This window comes from Hoplias malabaricus, chromosome 4, assembly GCF_029633855.1.
Source record: "Hoplias malabaricus isolate fHopMal1 chromosome 4, fHopMal1.hap1, whole genome shotgun sequence".
NCBI lineage: Eukaryota > Metazoa > Chordata > Actinopteri > Characiformes > Erythrinidae > Hoplias > Hoplias malabaricus.
The window spans coordinates 31,989,196-32,003,903 of NC_089803.1; the positions used below are offsets into that span (position 1 = coordinate 31,989,196).

Consider the following 14,708-nt stretch of genomic DNA (forward strand, 5'->3'; position numbering starts at 1 on the left):
ATTTAACCCACAACCCAAAAAGCCTTGAGCTGTGTGACAGTGTCAAGTGGAATTTGCAAGTGGAATTTTTTGCTTGGTACAAGATTTCAGGTTGTCAACAGTCAGGGACATCCTTGTGCTGATTCTCTTCTTCATGATGCACCATGATGCTACTATCACTGATAACCATCTGGATGGCCCTTTTTATCATTACCATGAAAAATATAATGTCCATCTTTCATGAAAACAAAAGCACAGGTTTCTATGATTTTATTTTATTTATTTATTTATTTTTGGGAACATTCTGACATGAGCTTGTGCCCAGACAACTCACACAGATTTACACACAATTGATATGTGGCTTCTCTTTGTGTAATAGTTTCTGGTTGCATTTCTTGATGCAGCTGTATTATTGTGACATATTATGTGACTGCTTTGCAAAGTGTTCCAAAGCCTGTTTGGCTGTGCTTATCAGTTTCTAATGCAATGAGGGCTCAAAGGTCTGGCACTTTAACACTGTTGCCCTACACTGATATTTCTCTGGATCTTCTTACAATGTTATGTACAGTAGATGGTGAAATATATTAAAATCTTGCATTGCAATGTTTGGCACAAAGTGGTAAGCCACCTCTAATCTTTTTTGCAATGAAGAAGCCTTTGGTGGAAATCATTTTGTACCCAATAATGACATTTGCCTGTTAGTAGTTTACCTGCTTATTATGGAATGTGTCAAGATTCAAATCTATCTTTTCTGAATATGTGGTTTATATATTAAATCAAGTATATTCTGGCACAGTATTTCAATTTCAATGTAAGTGTAATACAACTGGTAAACCAGCAATCTTTTCATGGCTTTTTTGTGCTACACAGGCTCTTCTGTGGGCGAAAAGATTGCTGGTTTACAAGTTGACCTTCTTTGGACCACTTTTTGTGAGCATTAACTAGGATTGGGCGGTATCCACATATTCCATATCGTCATACCGTCTCAAAATATTGTCATGGTATACGTTATTACCGTGGGGAGGAGGTTCTCTGTCAGGATGCGCTGAGCCTTATATCTGTACGCACAAAGTCTAGTGAATTTAGCTAAACACTTGTGGTTTAGCACACCACAAAATGATTTTTCAGCGAACTGAGGCTCAAAACACACATATTTAGAAGATAACGCCATATACCAGTGAGTACAAAGTGGAGTGAAGTATTTTCTGTGTTTACAAATGTTGTCCTCTCTCTTTTAACCCAACCTTGGTGCTAAAATTACAACTTCGGTGGTCTACCTGGCTTGTGATTTTCTGCATCAGTTTTCAGACAGTGACATCAGCAGTCATTGAGCTCCCACAGCGCCCCCTCCCTGTGGCTCTCTTAAATGCACATGAACATTTTAGCCGACTTTTAAAGAACAGAACAGAAATTTGACACACCAAACTAACGATGTAAATACTGCCCTCATTTTGAGATACCATCCACATTTTTAAAGTGGTATTATCATTATACCACTACAAATTGGGAACACTCCACAAGACCAAATTGTTTTGAGATGCTTTGACCAAAATATTATCACCATTAAAATTTAGCCCTTGTTAAAATTTGATCCTTACGCTTGGCTGTTACACTCCTTCCAACAGATTACCTTGAATAAATTAGTATTTAATTGCTGCCAAATAAATTCTATCCCTTGAAATACGCCATTGTTGCAAGATAAGCACTTCACCTGTTGGTGGTTTTAATTTCAGCAAAGTAAATGATTAACTCAGTTGGGATTTGTTTTTGTAAGCATTACACCACTTGTAAAATCATAGAGAAAGCCAATGTATTTGTGATTCACTCCTCAGGGAAAGATCAAACATTATATTACATGCAGTTTTACTCATGTTGTTTACCTACTTCCTGTCCCTGTGGTCTGAGGTATGTAAGTAAGACTACCATCCAATTAAGAACCAGCATTACGGAGCACAGGATAGAGAGTTGATTTAAAATTTCCCATGGCACATCATGTCCAGGAGGCTAAATGTACAGCCGTAGAACTCACCTTGAGCATTCCCACAGACATGCTGATTTGGATGGATTACTTCCATGCAAGAGCAAGCAGATTATTTTTGACTGAACACACATTGCTTTATTAAATATTAATGTTGTCATGCTAATTGCAGTTTTCTGTAAGTGTTCTGAACCTAATACCTTTTCTTTCTTGGATCAATTAAATTGATCTAATCAATAGCAAAGTACTTATAGGAAATTTGGTTCAATTGCCAATGCCCTTGGCCACTCTAGAATTGCTTTTTGAATGGGGGGGACAAATACATCAAAGATAGAAGCATTAATTTACATTTCAAAAACACTCAAATTCAGTGCTATAAAGTGACAGTAATAGCCTAATATGAGCTGTAATCAAACAAGCCATCCAAATTTGTGTCAGTGTTTTAAAGTATTACACTAAAAGCAGGTGAATATAAAAGATATAAAATGAGCATTCACCATTTTCTTTGCAGAAAAAAATGGTATTTGCAAGAGTGAGAGTAAATAACCAGTTCAAACTGAACAGTTTTCAATATGAGATTGCAAAGAATTTTTAACCAAATTCAGTTAAAATCAGAAAATGATTCAGGTAGTCAGAGGGGCGGGAGGTTGTGGGGGGTCTCCCTCCATTGAATGGTACTTTTAAAGAAACTGTTATGCTACTATCATGGACATAGCCATATGGGTTCAGGGGTAATTTGAAAAATCACTGTCACTTACCACAGTGAACTGGCACATCAAGAAATACAACCTGAAACTGTATTATGCCAAAAAAGAAAAAGGGAGACATATATTAATTTTGGGCAGAAAACCGGTGAATTATGATGTGAACTAAATTTCACATTTCTTTTTTATTTTTTATTTTTTGCATTTACAAGCAAGTGTCCAATTTTTTCAGAATATGGGCTTTTTAAACATGAAAGCAGTGTTATATCTGTTTCAGCTAATCAAGCCAATGCTTCATCCCTCATTTTTGTATTAGTTTACGTTGATCGGTTAATTGTGTAATTCTAAAGAAACCCTACTTCAGTAGGTCCAGTAACCTGTCAAAGGATGTGAGAATATTTAACACCTCAGAGACTTAGTTTAAGTGCCATAAGCATTGTAGTTTTTGTTTTTTTGTTGTGTTCTGTGAGGAAAATCTGCACTGAAACATCAATTATTTCTTGTTATGCACCCTGCACTTTTGTATTATGACTGGTTAATAAATTTTGATCTCTCCGCTCCAGTATTTTTGGTGGCCTGTCTAGTGCTTTGTGCAAGCCATTTGCTTTTTTTTTTGCCTTTGTACATACCAGTGGATAAAAGTGAAATATGGACCTTTTTCAGGTTATCATTGATAGTATTTCATGAATTGTCAGTAGCTTAGGTTTGTTGGCTAAATAAATTGTAACACTTTACAACTGATTTTATGCACCTTTCATCTGGAATTCTGTTGCCATTCCCAAGTGCAGGGAAATAATTCATATATATCGAGCTGTGAAAGGTGTAGAAAAATGTTGAGGTCAAATGTAAATTTTGGATCAGCATATAGAAGAATTTCTGTCTATATACTTGGAATATTATATGTGTCTGTTCATGTCATATAGTCTAGGTGATGTTTATTGTTTTATGTGCCATTGCTTTCATATTCATTTAGGATGGAGCATAAGTGTTTAAGTTCAGGTGCTACCAGCCTAAAAGCTTTCTGCAAATGTGTATAAAGTCAAGTGTTTGGTTGCATTTTTTTCTACATATATTTATTATTTATATGCTTCACTTTTTCAAAATCTTGTCTTTTCTCTTCATTTAGCTCCAATACACTTATGTTCCCTTAAATGAGCTGAAACCCAGAAGAGTAGTGAATGTGTATGGCGTGGTGACATTCTTCAAGCAGCCTTTTCCCACCAAAGGCACAGGTCAGTCTCCAAAAAATCAGTAATAGTGTGCATTACTTGGTGCCCTTAAGCTTCAAGAAAATACTGAGGAAAAGATGGCCCTCAGCAGTGCTCTTAACATTTCAGTGCCAGTACAGAGACTAGTGGCTTTGGAAATGGGATGATGGCTCTGAAGGTGGTGAGGGTTGAGCACTTATCACATTATAGTGAGGTCAAAATGGGAGCTCTTTTGAAGGATGGCTTTTGGTTGAAGGGTTTCACTCCACCAGGGATCAATAATTTTCAGCCTTTATACTAATCATAATCAAAAGCTCTGAGATCACAGTACTCTACTTCTAACCTCTTAAGGAAATTCCTGCTAAGAGTAATCTTGTATATGATGAAGAAGATATAAAAATGAATATGTTCTTATGAGGTATTATAGAGAGCCTTTGAAATCCTGATATTAAATCAGTTTTCCAGTTGTGGATTGTACAAGAACTGGTAAAAGCCTATTTAGCATTTTTAATAATGTACATAGTTGGTTAAAAAGTGACATTTTTATTAATGTTATATTTAAGTATATGTGATCTAATAATTTTATACATTTAATTTAATTCAGAATTATTTATACATTCAGTGTTGGTTGCATACTTGATTAATAGGCTTTGTTAAGCATCGGAAAGTGCACTGTACTCTTGTCCAGATCATGGCATGCTCTTCTACAGTATATGTGGAATAAAGCATGTAAATATTAAATAAATACATAGTGAAAGTATAACTTTGAATCTTACCTAGAACCTTGAAATTGGGTAAGGCTTGGGGGCATTTTTACCACTGTGTTAATTTACTTCTTAACTACACTGGAATCTTTTGGGAACTGTGGGGCATCAATTGATGTAGTTGTGAAAGTGAAATATTTTCATATTCATGCTTGATATAGGATTTCAGTTTCTCTCTGTACTATTTTTTATTTCATAATGAGTCTGAACTAGGGCTGTGCCATGTTATCATTCACAATAAAGTCATCACTTTTTAAACATTAAAAATAAAAATCAATATTGAGTTTATAGTGATATTATTTATGTTTACGTATTTACATACTTGTTTATGTAATGACATCATGCAGTTACCAATAATATGGCATACCTTCTTTACATGAGTCATTTAGGCACAGTAGTGGAGGAATTTGCTTCAAAAAAGTAGTGTGTTTGGTTTGGTTACAAAATTTCAGATGTAAAATAAACCATGTTATTATGGAAGAAATGAAAGAAGCCTATAGCAACAGAAAGCACAACTTACCTGTTTCAGCACCTCAAGCAGAAGCACCTGGTTGAGGACGAGCAAAATCACAAATGCACTTCGAGTAGGTCAACAGGCAGTGAGCTCTAACCCAAGCAGATAAACTGCACTCAGCACAGCAACTAAATGTACTCTAAATGTTCTGCACTTTTGATTTTTTTGGAAGATTGATATGCTAAATTACTTTTTATACAAAATCAAAATCCAAAAAGTTACTGTGGTTTACAAAATAAGCAGATGTTTTCAGATTTTTTGCCACTTCTGAATGTTTGAAACTGTTACATTTGTAGTAAAATAAAACTTTTAAATAAATTAAACAATTTAATATTATGAATATATGTTAAATATGTTTAATTTGACATTGGGTTCGAGCCCTGCTCCGGGTGACTGTCTGTGAGGAGCTTGGTGTGTTCTCCCCGTGTTCGCGTGGGTTTCTTCCGGGTGCTCCGGTTTTCTTCCACCGTCCAAAAACACACATCGGTAGGTTGATTGGAGACTCAAAACTGTCCATAGGTGATTTTGCTAAGGCTCCAGACCCTCCATGAACTTAAACTTGATAAGCGGTTTCAGACAATGAATGAATTTCATATCATTTATATTAATATAGCTTATATTAATATACCATGAAATACAGTGATATTATTTAAGGGCCATCTTGCCCACCCCTAGTCTAAACTACTTTAGCACGTCTCATTTACTACGAAACGTTGTAGTATATGGATGACCTTGTGTAGCTAAAATAAGCAAGGTCTACCCTGATAAAGACAAAGTCTAGATGGCAGCATGTTGCTCCAAAATCTGTATATATATCTTTCATTACATACAGCCTATACCATTACTGATGCTGTATTTTGAATTGTGTCCTTATAACAATCTGGTTAATAAATATTATACTTACATTGCTGCACCCCAACCCCCCAAATCCCATGTTTATTTCAGAAAGACTCAGCCTCTCTGAGATGCTCTATTTAAACCCAGTCATTTCACTGACCAGTTGCCAGTTAACGTAACTTATTTTTTGTATCATTATAAAACTGTACCAGTTTTTTGTTGCCTCACCTCAACTTTTTTGGAACATGTTGCTGTCACTAAATTCAAAATTGGCAAATATTTTTTTTCAGAGAAAGTAATAAAATTTCTCAGTTTCGATGTCTTCTTGAGTGTCCCAACTTTTCTGGAAATAGGGAAATGGGGATTTGTTCATAAAAATATCAAGAGATAAAAAGACTTCTGTGTCAGTCTCCATTATATTCCTTTACGTAAAGCTTTCATTCTTTTAAGCCTTTTTCTTCTTTCCCCACCCCTGCTCCTTGTATTCCCTTTGACTCAGATACTTGCATGAAATCCTTCCAACCCTCGGGTCATGGTGTAGATCACAGCAAGGAAACCAAAACAGTGGCACTAACCAATTACAGCCCTTTCACTCCATCAGGGTGCTGCACTGCTCTGGTGTCACGCAATTATGTGTGCCTTAACACATTCAGATCATTGATCATACTTTATATCGTGTCGTGCTGGCACCTTGTAAAGTGGTGAAAATCAATCCTCATCTCAGTCAAAGGCTGCCGTTGATGTATCGTTGTGATGAGCAGAGAGAGTCCAGGCTTGCATCCAATTTAATCAGCAGAAAGACTTGTGCATTGTGCACATGCTTTGTATCCAAAGAGGCAAATACTTCATTCCAGATCAATGCTGAATGTGAAAGAATATAGCACAAACCTGCTAAACCTGCTAAACCTGCTTTAATGTTTTTTGTTTGACTAAATGTTTCCAACACGCATTTCTATATTTTGATTTGTGTCATAGGCACTAAAGAAATTGCACTTTTCCTGTCAAGGAGTGTGCATGCATTAAAGATACTGAAAATTGTAGACTGATGGATTTGTGGGTTGGTACTGTTTTCCTGTGTGTTGTCTCTTCTTCAGCAGATTTCATTATGTAGTAAGTAAATAGCTGCTTGCAGCAGCATAATGAATTAATCTTATGAATTGCAGAAACACACTCCATATGGTGCTGTGCTGTAATGAGGCCGATGTACAATTTTTTTCCCCTCTCAAACTCTGTCTAAATGTCTACAGAAATGAATCTAATATAAGTGAATAACATTGGGTTTGTGTGATTATTAATATCAGTAGATGACAACCAGGTTTGATAATGCCTACGTACATCTACGCACATGTACTACTTTGTATCGGAAACTGTTCTGTCTCCAGCTTTATTTACAGCTGGTGATGGCTTGTATGAAAGTAAATTAATGTGGATTCTTACATTGAGCCCATTGATTTTTCTATAGATTACTGCTCTACACTGAAGATCACAGACCAGTCTGATGCTAAAGTGTGCTGCACCATTTTCAGTGAAAGGCTTGAAGATCATCCTAAAATCTTTAAAATTGGAGACATTATTCGACTCCACAGAGTGAAGGTGAGGGCTAAATTTACTTATTTTCTGTGCTTATTCCTGCTTATAGCTAGGTATGAAAAACATTTTAAGTACTTCAATGAATACTTAGCACATCTTTCCAAAGAAAAACACGTATTTTCAAAATAGTAACTTCATGGGACCTTCTAACCTTCTTAACTTTCAATGGGAGTCTGTGTATAAAGACTTTGCTCCAAATAATTTTGTAGCATTTCTACATAATGTTCCTTACATAATGTTTCATAATGAAACTTTTTCACTATATACAGGACAGTGTTTGAATTATGTAGGAAAAATTATTGATAAAAATCAAGATATATATTTGTGACTAGAAAGCAATGATATGCTGTATAAAATATACGGAAATGTATCAATGTAATTGACTGCAATATAATATTGTTTGATTTAGTACTATGTAACTAACACAGTGTGGTTAATAAATGTGTTGATATCCATCTAAACAGAGTCAGATGTTCAATGGATCCATGACTCTTGTGACCAGTTTGGGCTGGTCTTCGGTCACATTTGATGGATTGATCAATAGCCCAATTGAACCCCGCACATCTAGCCAAACTTTTCATTTTGGTGAAACTGACAGACGTACTGTGGAGACATTGCGTCAGTGGGCAGCGAGCCAGTCACTACAGGACAGTGAGCCTACGGTCCCTCTGTCTTCAGTGCAGCCCAAGATGTACTTTGATCTGACCTGCCAGCTGCTAGCAAAGGCCTACATCGACAGTAGATGCATACTGCTTAAGGTGAAAGTCATAACATGACAATAGACTTCGTACTACCCTACATACCGCATTTATTGGGGCACATTCTTTCCATTTTGACCTGAAACGATCAATTATAATAACAAGCTTTGCAGGTTATTGAAGTACACATAAGTACACATGGAGCATAATGTAGTATGTAGTCCTTTAAAAAGAATAGTAATAATTCATTCATTCATTATCTGTAACCACTTATCAGTTCAGGGTCGCAGTTGGTCCGGAGCCTACCTGGAATCACTGGACGAAAGGCAGGAACACACCCTCAAGGGGGCGCGAGTCTTTCACAGGGCAACACACACACACACACATTCACTCACACACTCACACCTACGGGCCCTTTTGAGTTGTTTGGACTGTGGGAGGAAACTGGAGCACCCGGAAAAAACTCACGCGGACAGTAGTAATAATTAGTTTTTAAATTAATATTTTATATCTTTCTATTCCATGAAGTAATTTTGCAGCTCCCTTAAAAAAGGACAGTCAAGTCTGCATGTCCTTGGAGATTATAGTACACTCTGTTAATCATAAAGGTTTTGCAAAAATGCAGCGGATCAAGGAGGTTGATTTTTTGTAATTGCCAAGCTTTCCAGCTTCACAGGGCAATGCTTTCTTTGTACATCAGCCAAATATATAAGATGGCATGTCAAAACACCTCCCACGATCCCCAAAAATGTGAGAAGCTGTGAAAAACATACTGAAAGATGTGTTTCATTTTTTTTTTCCTGTGAAAGTTCCTGGTCATCTAGCCGTTTTTAAGATTGATTTGCTTCCTTTTCTCAGGTGTGGGACGGAACAAAGTGTGGGCATCCTCTGCTTAACGTGGCTGTGGCACCAGATGCTTTGGAGGGTGAGTCCACTAAGATTCAAGACAGAGAGAATATGACAGCCAACATTCTGGTCTTCGACAACCATGTGGAAGTAGCCAGAACAGTGAAGGTGAGAAACGATATATTTTCTATGTTTAAATGTTTTTGTTTACTTACAACTTATATTTGGTCTTTACTAATTTATCAGTATGATTTTCAGTTCTCCAGGAACTGCAGGCAAACAGTCTCTTAACTCATGTGAACATTTATGGTCGCTTTTGGAAAAGGCAAAATATTTGGCTAGTAAACTAATCTGCAGACCAAAGAGCCTGAAACATTGCAGCATGTAAAAGATACTGTAGACCCTAAAGGACATGCTGTATGCTATGGCTTAATTTTTTTCGTAGGTATATGGTAGCCTTGCATTTATGGCCCCCGACTTATTCCAGTCTTATACCCAAAGAGCCCGTATGACTGACTTCATTCCAACAGATCAGGAGCACATATGATTAGCTGTTTGAAGACTGTAACTGATTGATTAAACATGCAGAGTCAGGTGAGCTTCTGCTTCTTTGGAACGAAAACCTGCAGCCACACAACCCTTTGTAGTTAAGGTTAGACACCCCTGAACTAGAGGCCTGTGTGTTTTATCCTTTGTGGGCACCATGGGAAATGGATAAAAGGCCAATATGGTTTTTCTTGCTATCAGTTCATGATTGCATTCATCAGTTCCAGTTCAGCTAAAAGGCCCTAGAATGATCTGATCTCGGAAGAAATATAATTCCCGTTTTGTGAATTACACACAGATCAAACTGAATAGCTTTTTACTTAGATGAGTAATTCCATTTAATACTAAAGCACACATAAAAAGGAACTATCATTTTCAAATACTTTTAAACAGGGTATAAAAAAATTTCTAGGTGCATTAATATACATTAATACATGCTTTTGGTTCAGTCACTTTGGATGTACATATCCTCAAATTAAAACAGACAATCTGAATTTTATCTATTCATCGTTTTTTTACATTTCAAATCTAAGATGCTAAAGCAGTTACAGTGGTCAAGTATTACGAGCTGCACTATTTTATTGTTTTATTTATGACATTTAAGGTTTGTAGATTGTATTTATGTATACACAATCACATATAAAAGGAAAGGTAAAGGGGGAAGTAAGATTAAAAATAAATAAAAACAACAAAAGCAACAAATTAAATTAAAACATGTGAATGTCAGGCAGGAGGCTATAAACTTAAATAGAACAATGGCAAATTTGCATTACGTATACCTAACTGGAGTGTGAAGGGTCTTGGAGCTCTAGTTTGTCTACATGTGTTAGAATAGCTTTGTAATAGTCAGCCAAAGAACCATGAACATAGTACTTCATTTTCTCCATTTTTATGAAATGCAGCACATATTTAATCCAGTGTCTTTGGGGAGGAAGATATGTTTTTTCCAATAAATTAAAATAAGCCTTCTTGCTAAAAGAGTCAAAAATGCTACCTATTTGAATTTGGGTATAGCAAGGGTGTCGGGGAGTATACCAAACAGTGCTGTAAATGGGGAGGGATCTGGCCTGTGCTATTTAAATGTACTGCCAAATTATGCTGAGCTCATTGCTACCAAAATTGATAATGTGTGTTTTAAATAAGTTCATACACACTGTATGGCCAAATACTTTTCGATACCTGTCCCGTCAACATTTGTTATTAATATTAATAGGGACTTTGTTCCCCTCTTTTGTTACAGTAACATTTTCTAGTGTTCTGTATAGGCTTTAGAGATTGGAACATTTTAATGTAAATATTTGAATGCATTTAACCACTAGAAATGTAGTATTTAGAAACATCTGATTTTAGCTATCTTCAGATATTACTTCAGCTTACAAATATACTGGGATGGTGATACATGACCATGAAAAGCCAGTTTCGCCCTGCCTTCTCCCTATTTATTAGCAGTGCATGTCTATGGAGATCATGCACAGTGTGTGCAAATGAACACGTACACGTGTCAGCAATGAGTGTGTGTTAAAGCAGTTTAATTCAAGGATGAGTAGATGTTCATTTATATGGTTTTGGATGCTTTTAGACATGTATCATTTGATCTAAGCAAAGTATTAATTCTGGTCAAAAACTCATGGCTTAATACTGCAGCCTCAACTAAGAAAAAAAATGTTTTGCACGTTGTCTTTGAGTGTAAATTTTCTAGTCTAACACTGCCATTTTTCCTTTTATGTATGTTATTAATATTTGTGTTATAGAGATAAGTTGCTTGAAAAAATGTATTTTATATGAAGTGGTTTTCAGTAGCTTGCTAATGCTTTTTGTCCTGTTCAAAATCAATTTTCTTAAGCACACGACTGTCACTTCCTTTTGAAACTCGTATTAGTATTTGTTGTTTTGTTTGTTTTGTTAATTTCTTGTATGGTTAAAATTCACCATCAGCTTCTGATGTAACAGCCATCTCCAAGCCATATTTTTGGTTATCATGAGGTTCAACTCACTCTACCTCAGCAGCATTAAAACTTTTACTCTCTTGAATCATTGTTAGCCTTTTCCTAGTTCCTACATTATAAAGCATTTTTTTTTTCTATTGAAGGTCTTCTGGAGAAAAAGAAAGCTTAAAGTATAACGATTCCAAAACATGGACAGCCTTCAGCCTTTACTACCCTCCTTTGTATAAATATTTCAGTGGGAATTTGGCTTTGGCATTTGTGTTGGGTTTTTTGTGTGAGAGTGAGACAGTGTTTGTTTTTTGTATGGAACTAGGCATTGTACTTGGTTTTCCTTAAGAAGGATTTGGAACTTTTTGGAGCTTTAGTTTCGTATGTGTTTGGAATTACAAATATGTGTTTTTATGACTAAATATATACAGCATGTAGCTGCAGTTTAATACAGAGTAATACTGTGCTTTTGTCTTGTTTTGTAGATGTATTGTTTTTGTATAGTTTTGGTTTTTGATTTACACTTGTAAATGATATGATTTTATATGTATTGTGGCTGGATGCTACACTGGGCATGATATTTTCATAATGTCTTGTAATACAATCTTAGGTCCCAGCAGTTAGCTTTATGCACGTAACATAACCAATTGATCACCATATGAAGTGTTTATATAGACTTGCTTAAATAAATTCTGACTTGGTATTTCTTTTTTACAAAACTGGACAAAGTTGTTGATGAGTAGCTGCTAAAATGATCAAAATGCTGATCTAAGCATAATTGCATCCAATATATTTTTTTATATTTGGATTATATTCAGCACACCGTGTGTGGTTAGATTTCAGTTAAAAAGAAGATAAAAATTGTATTTATTTATTGCAAAAGAAGGTGCTGTTTGTATGCACGACATTACTCTGTAATTAATCTGATTTTAAATTACTACTTTTTTATAGTAATTTAAATAAAACTTAAAAAATCTAAAGGGTAAACTATTATATTTATGAATATTAATCAGCAGCTGTCGTTTTATGAGTGTGATTGAAACCATGCTGCAAAAACTAGGCTAGATTTTGGGGCTCTGTACAATTTCAGTTAGGCTATTATCTTGTATTTGAAGTACCCTGTGGTTGTACACATGGGAATGTACATATCTAAATGCTTGGACTGGAACCACAATGTGAAATAAAACACAGAATGGGCCTTGAAATATTGTTGTCTTAATTTGAGGGATTGTTTAGACTTTCAGACCTTGGCCTAAAAGATACCTTCAAGGGTCTTTGTGTGTGAGTGGTGTACCTGTACTCTTTTGTCAGTGTAAGACAATTGGGCTATCCATCACCTGCTTGCCATAGTCTTGTTAAAGGGTATCTCTCCAGCCACAAACTATCAACAACCTGACAGAAGCAGAGATAGTCCAATTCTTCAGCTGACCTGAGGCATGCACACAAACGGCTGCTGCGCATTTAAGAGCATACTGCTACTCGTAAGTCTGTGATTCCAAGAAGATATGTGTTCATGGTCATTCTATTCCAATAAAGCACAGGGAAACAAAGTGGTAATCTGGCTTTTGTTGGTGCAGATTTAAAGAACAGACTTTTTTTTTTTGAAGGCCATGAGTTCCACATATTGAATTCCTCCTGTGTTGAAGTGTCACAAGAAATTAACAGGTTCTTTCTACATAAAGAACCTATGTAAAGGACGGTTAGTTAAGGACATGGCTAAGAAATATGAACATATACATTCTTCCTTAACTTCCATAACTTCCATTACTAGGACTGTAATAATACACAAACTTCAAAATTCTATTCAAAATTATGAATTGCTGCAATTAATTAAATCAATATGTAATGAATAAATAAACTTTCATTAGAATATACATTTATATTGGATTTCAACTTGAAATGCTCGTTTATTAATGGCTTCATAATTTTCTTCATTAACACATTTAACATGTCATAATAGACCAATGTACACTCATTATAAATCTATGATACTTAATTCATACTGGTCCCTGGCTATAAACTGCCATTTGTCTGTTTTACTCTGATGTTGTGCAGAGGACAGGTTCTCCATTTGAATCTCTCAAGGTCTGTTCCTGATGCTCTGAGGAAGTTTTTCTTTGCCACTGTCACCTCAACAGTGCTTACGTGGGCTAGGACTAGGGATTTTGTAATGCTGTGTTGTGACAACACCTGTTGTAAAAAGCACCATAAGTAAAAGGGAATTTAATCACATTAAAAAAAAAAAAATGTAATTAGGTTTTCTTTTTTCTTTTTGATTTTTCCAGTCTGGTTTTATTAAACGCCATTTGAGACAGATGTCATCAGTCTTATCCACAAAGGACCAGTGTGGCTGCCGATTTTCAGTCCAATTAAGCAGAAGGACACCTGACTCTGTGAGTTTAATCAGTAGGTCTCAGACTTCAAACACTTGATTAGTTATATAAGGTGAGCTCCTGCTTGGTTGAATTAAATCCTGCAGCCACTCTGTCCCTTTGAGGATAAGATTGTTGACCCCTGATTTAAGAGCCCTGATGCACAACTAAATGTTGTACAAGCAAAACATTTTTTTTAGGCTAATTGATTTTTAATTCTCACAGTTTATTTAGATAAGAGTAGGAATAGTTCCTAACTATTATCTGTGCTTCTGTCATATCTAATATTGTGTGAAATTGCTCAAGCTTCAGCACAGGGGAGGAGAATAGAAGGCGAATAAAGCAGGCTATTAGGATTAAGTGGACTGAGAGAGATAGCTTTACGCTGTTGAAGAAAGGCCCAATCGATATGGCTGTGACGGAGAGTGGTCTTCATGCTGAGGGTCTTACATGTCTGCACATTCCATCTGACTCAGCGTGGCTCATATATCATGCCACTGTGTCACAAATTCATAGGTGCTGACGCTCAGTCAAAAGATAACTTTAGCTGATCGCAAATAATGTCACTATATTTCACTGTGTTTTGTAGATAGCACTGAGGTATTGTAACCACATAGTAACTAATTATAGTGCAGTTCAATAGTCTCTGTTTCTTAAACCCTAAGGGCTTTTTGGGGAGGGAAAAAAAATGCCTTGTCCTGTCATATTGGCTTCCTGTCAGTCAAAAAACAAATCTGT

At 35.9% G+C, this 14,708-nt stretch overlaps 1 protein-coding gene across 1 annotated transcript in view; it reads left to right on the forward strand.

The window, feature by feature from the left end:
- pot1 (protection of telomeres 1 homolog) overlaps positions 1–14,708 on the forward strand; it is a 43,668-nt gene that overhangs the window by 17,702 nt on the left and 11,258 nt on the right. The window contains exons 7-10 of the mRNA XM_066669023.1: positions 3,788–3,893; positions 7,447–7,577; positions 8,039–8,332; positions 9,131–9,286. Of these exons, the coding sequence (XP_066525120.1) occupies positions 3,788–3,893; positions 7,447–7,577; positions 8,039–8,332; positions 9,131–9,286 (687 nt within the window). The remainder of the gene's footprint in view (positions 1–3,787; positions 3,894–7,446; positions 7,578–8,038; positions 8,333–9,130; positions 9,287–14,708) is intronic.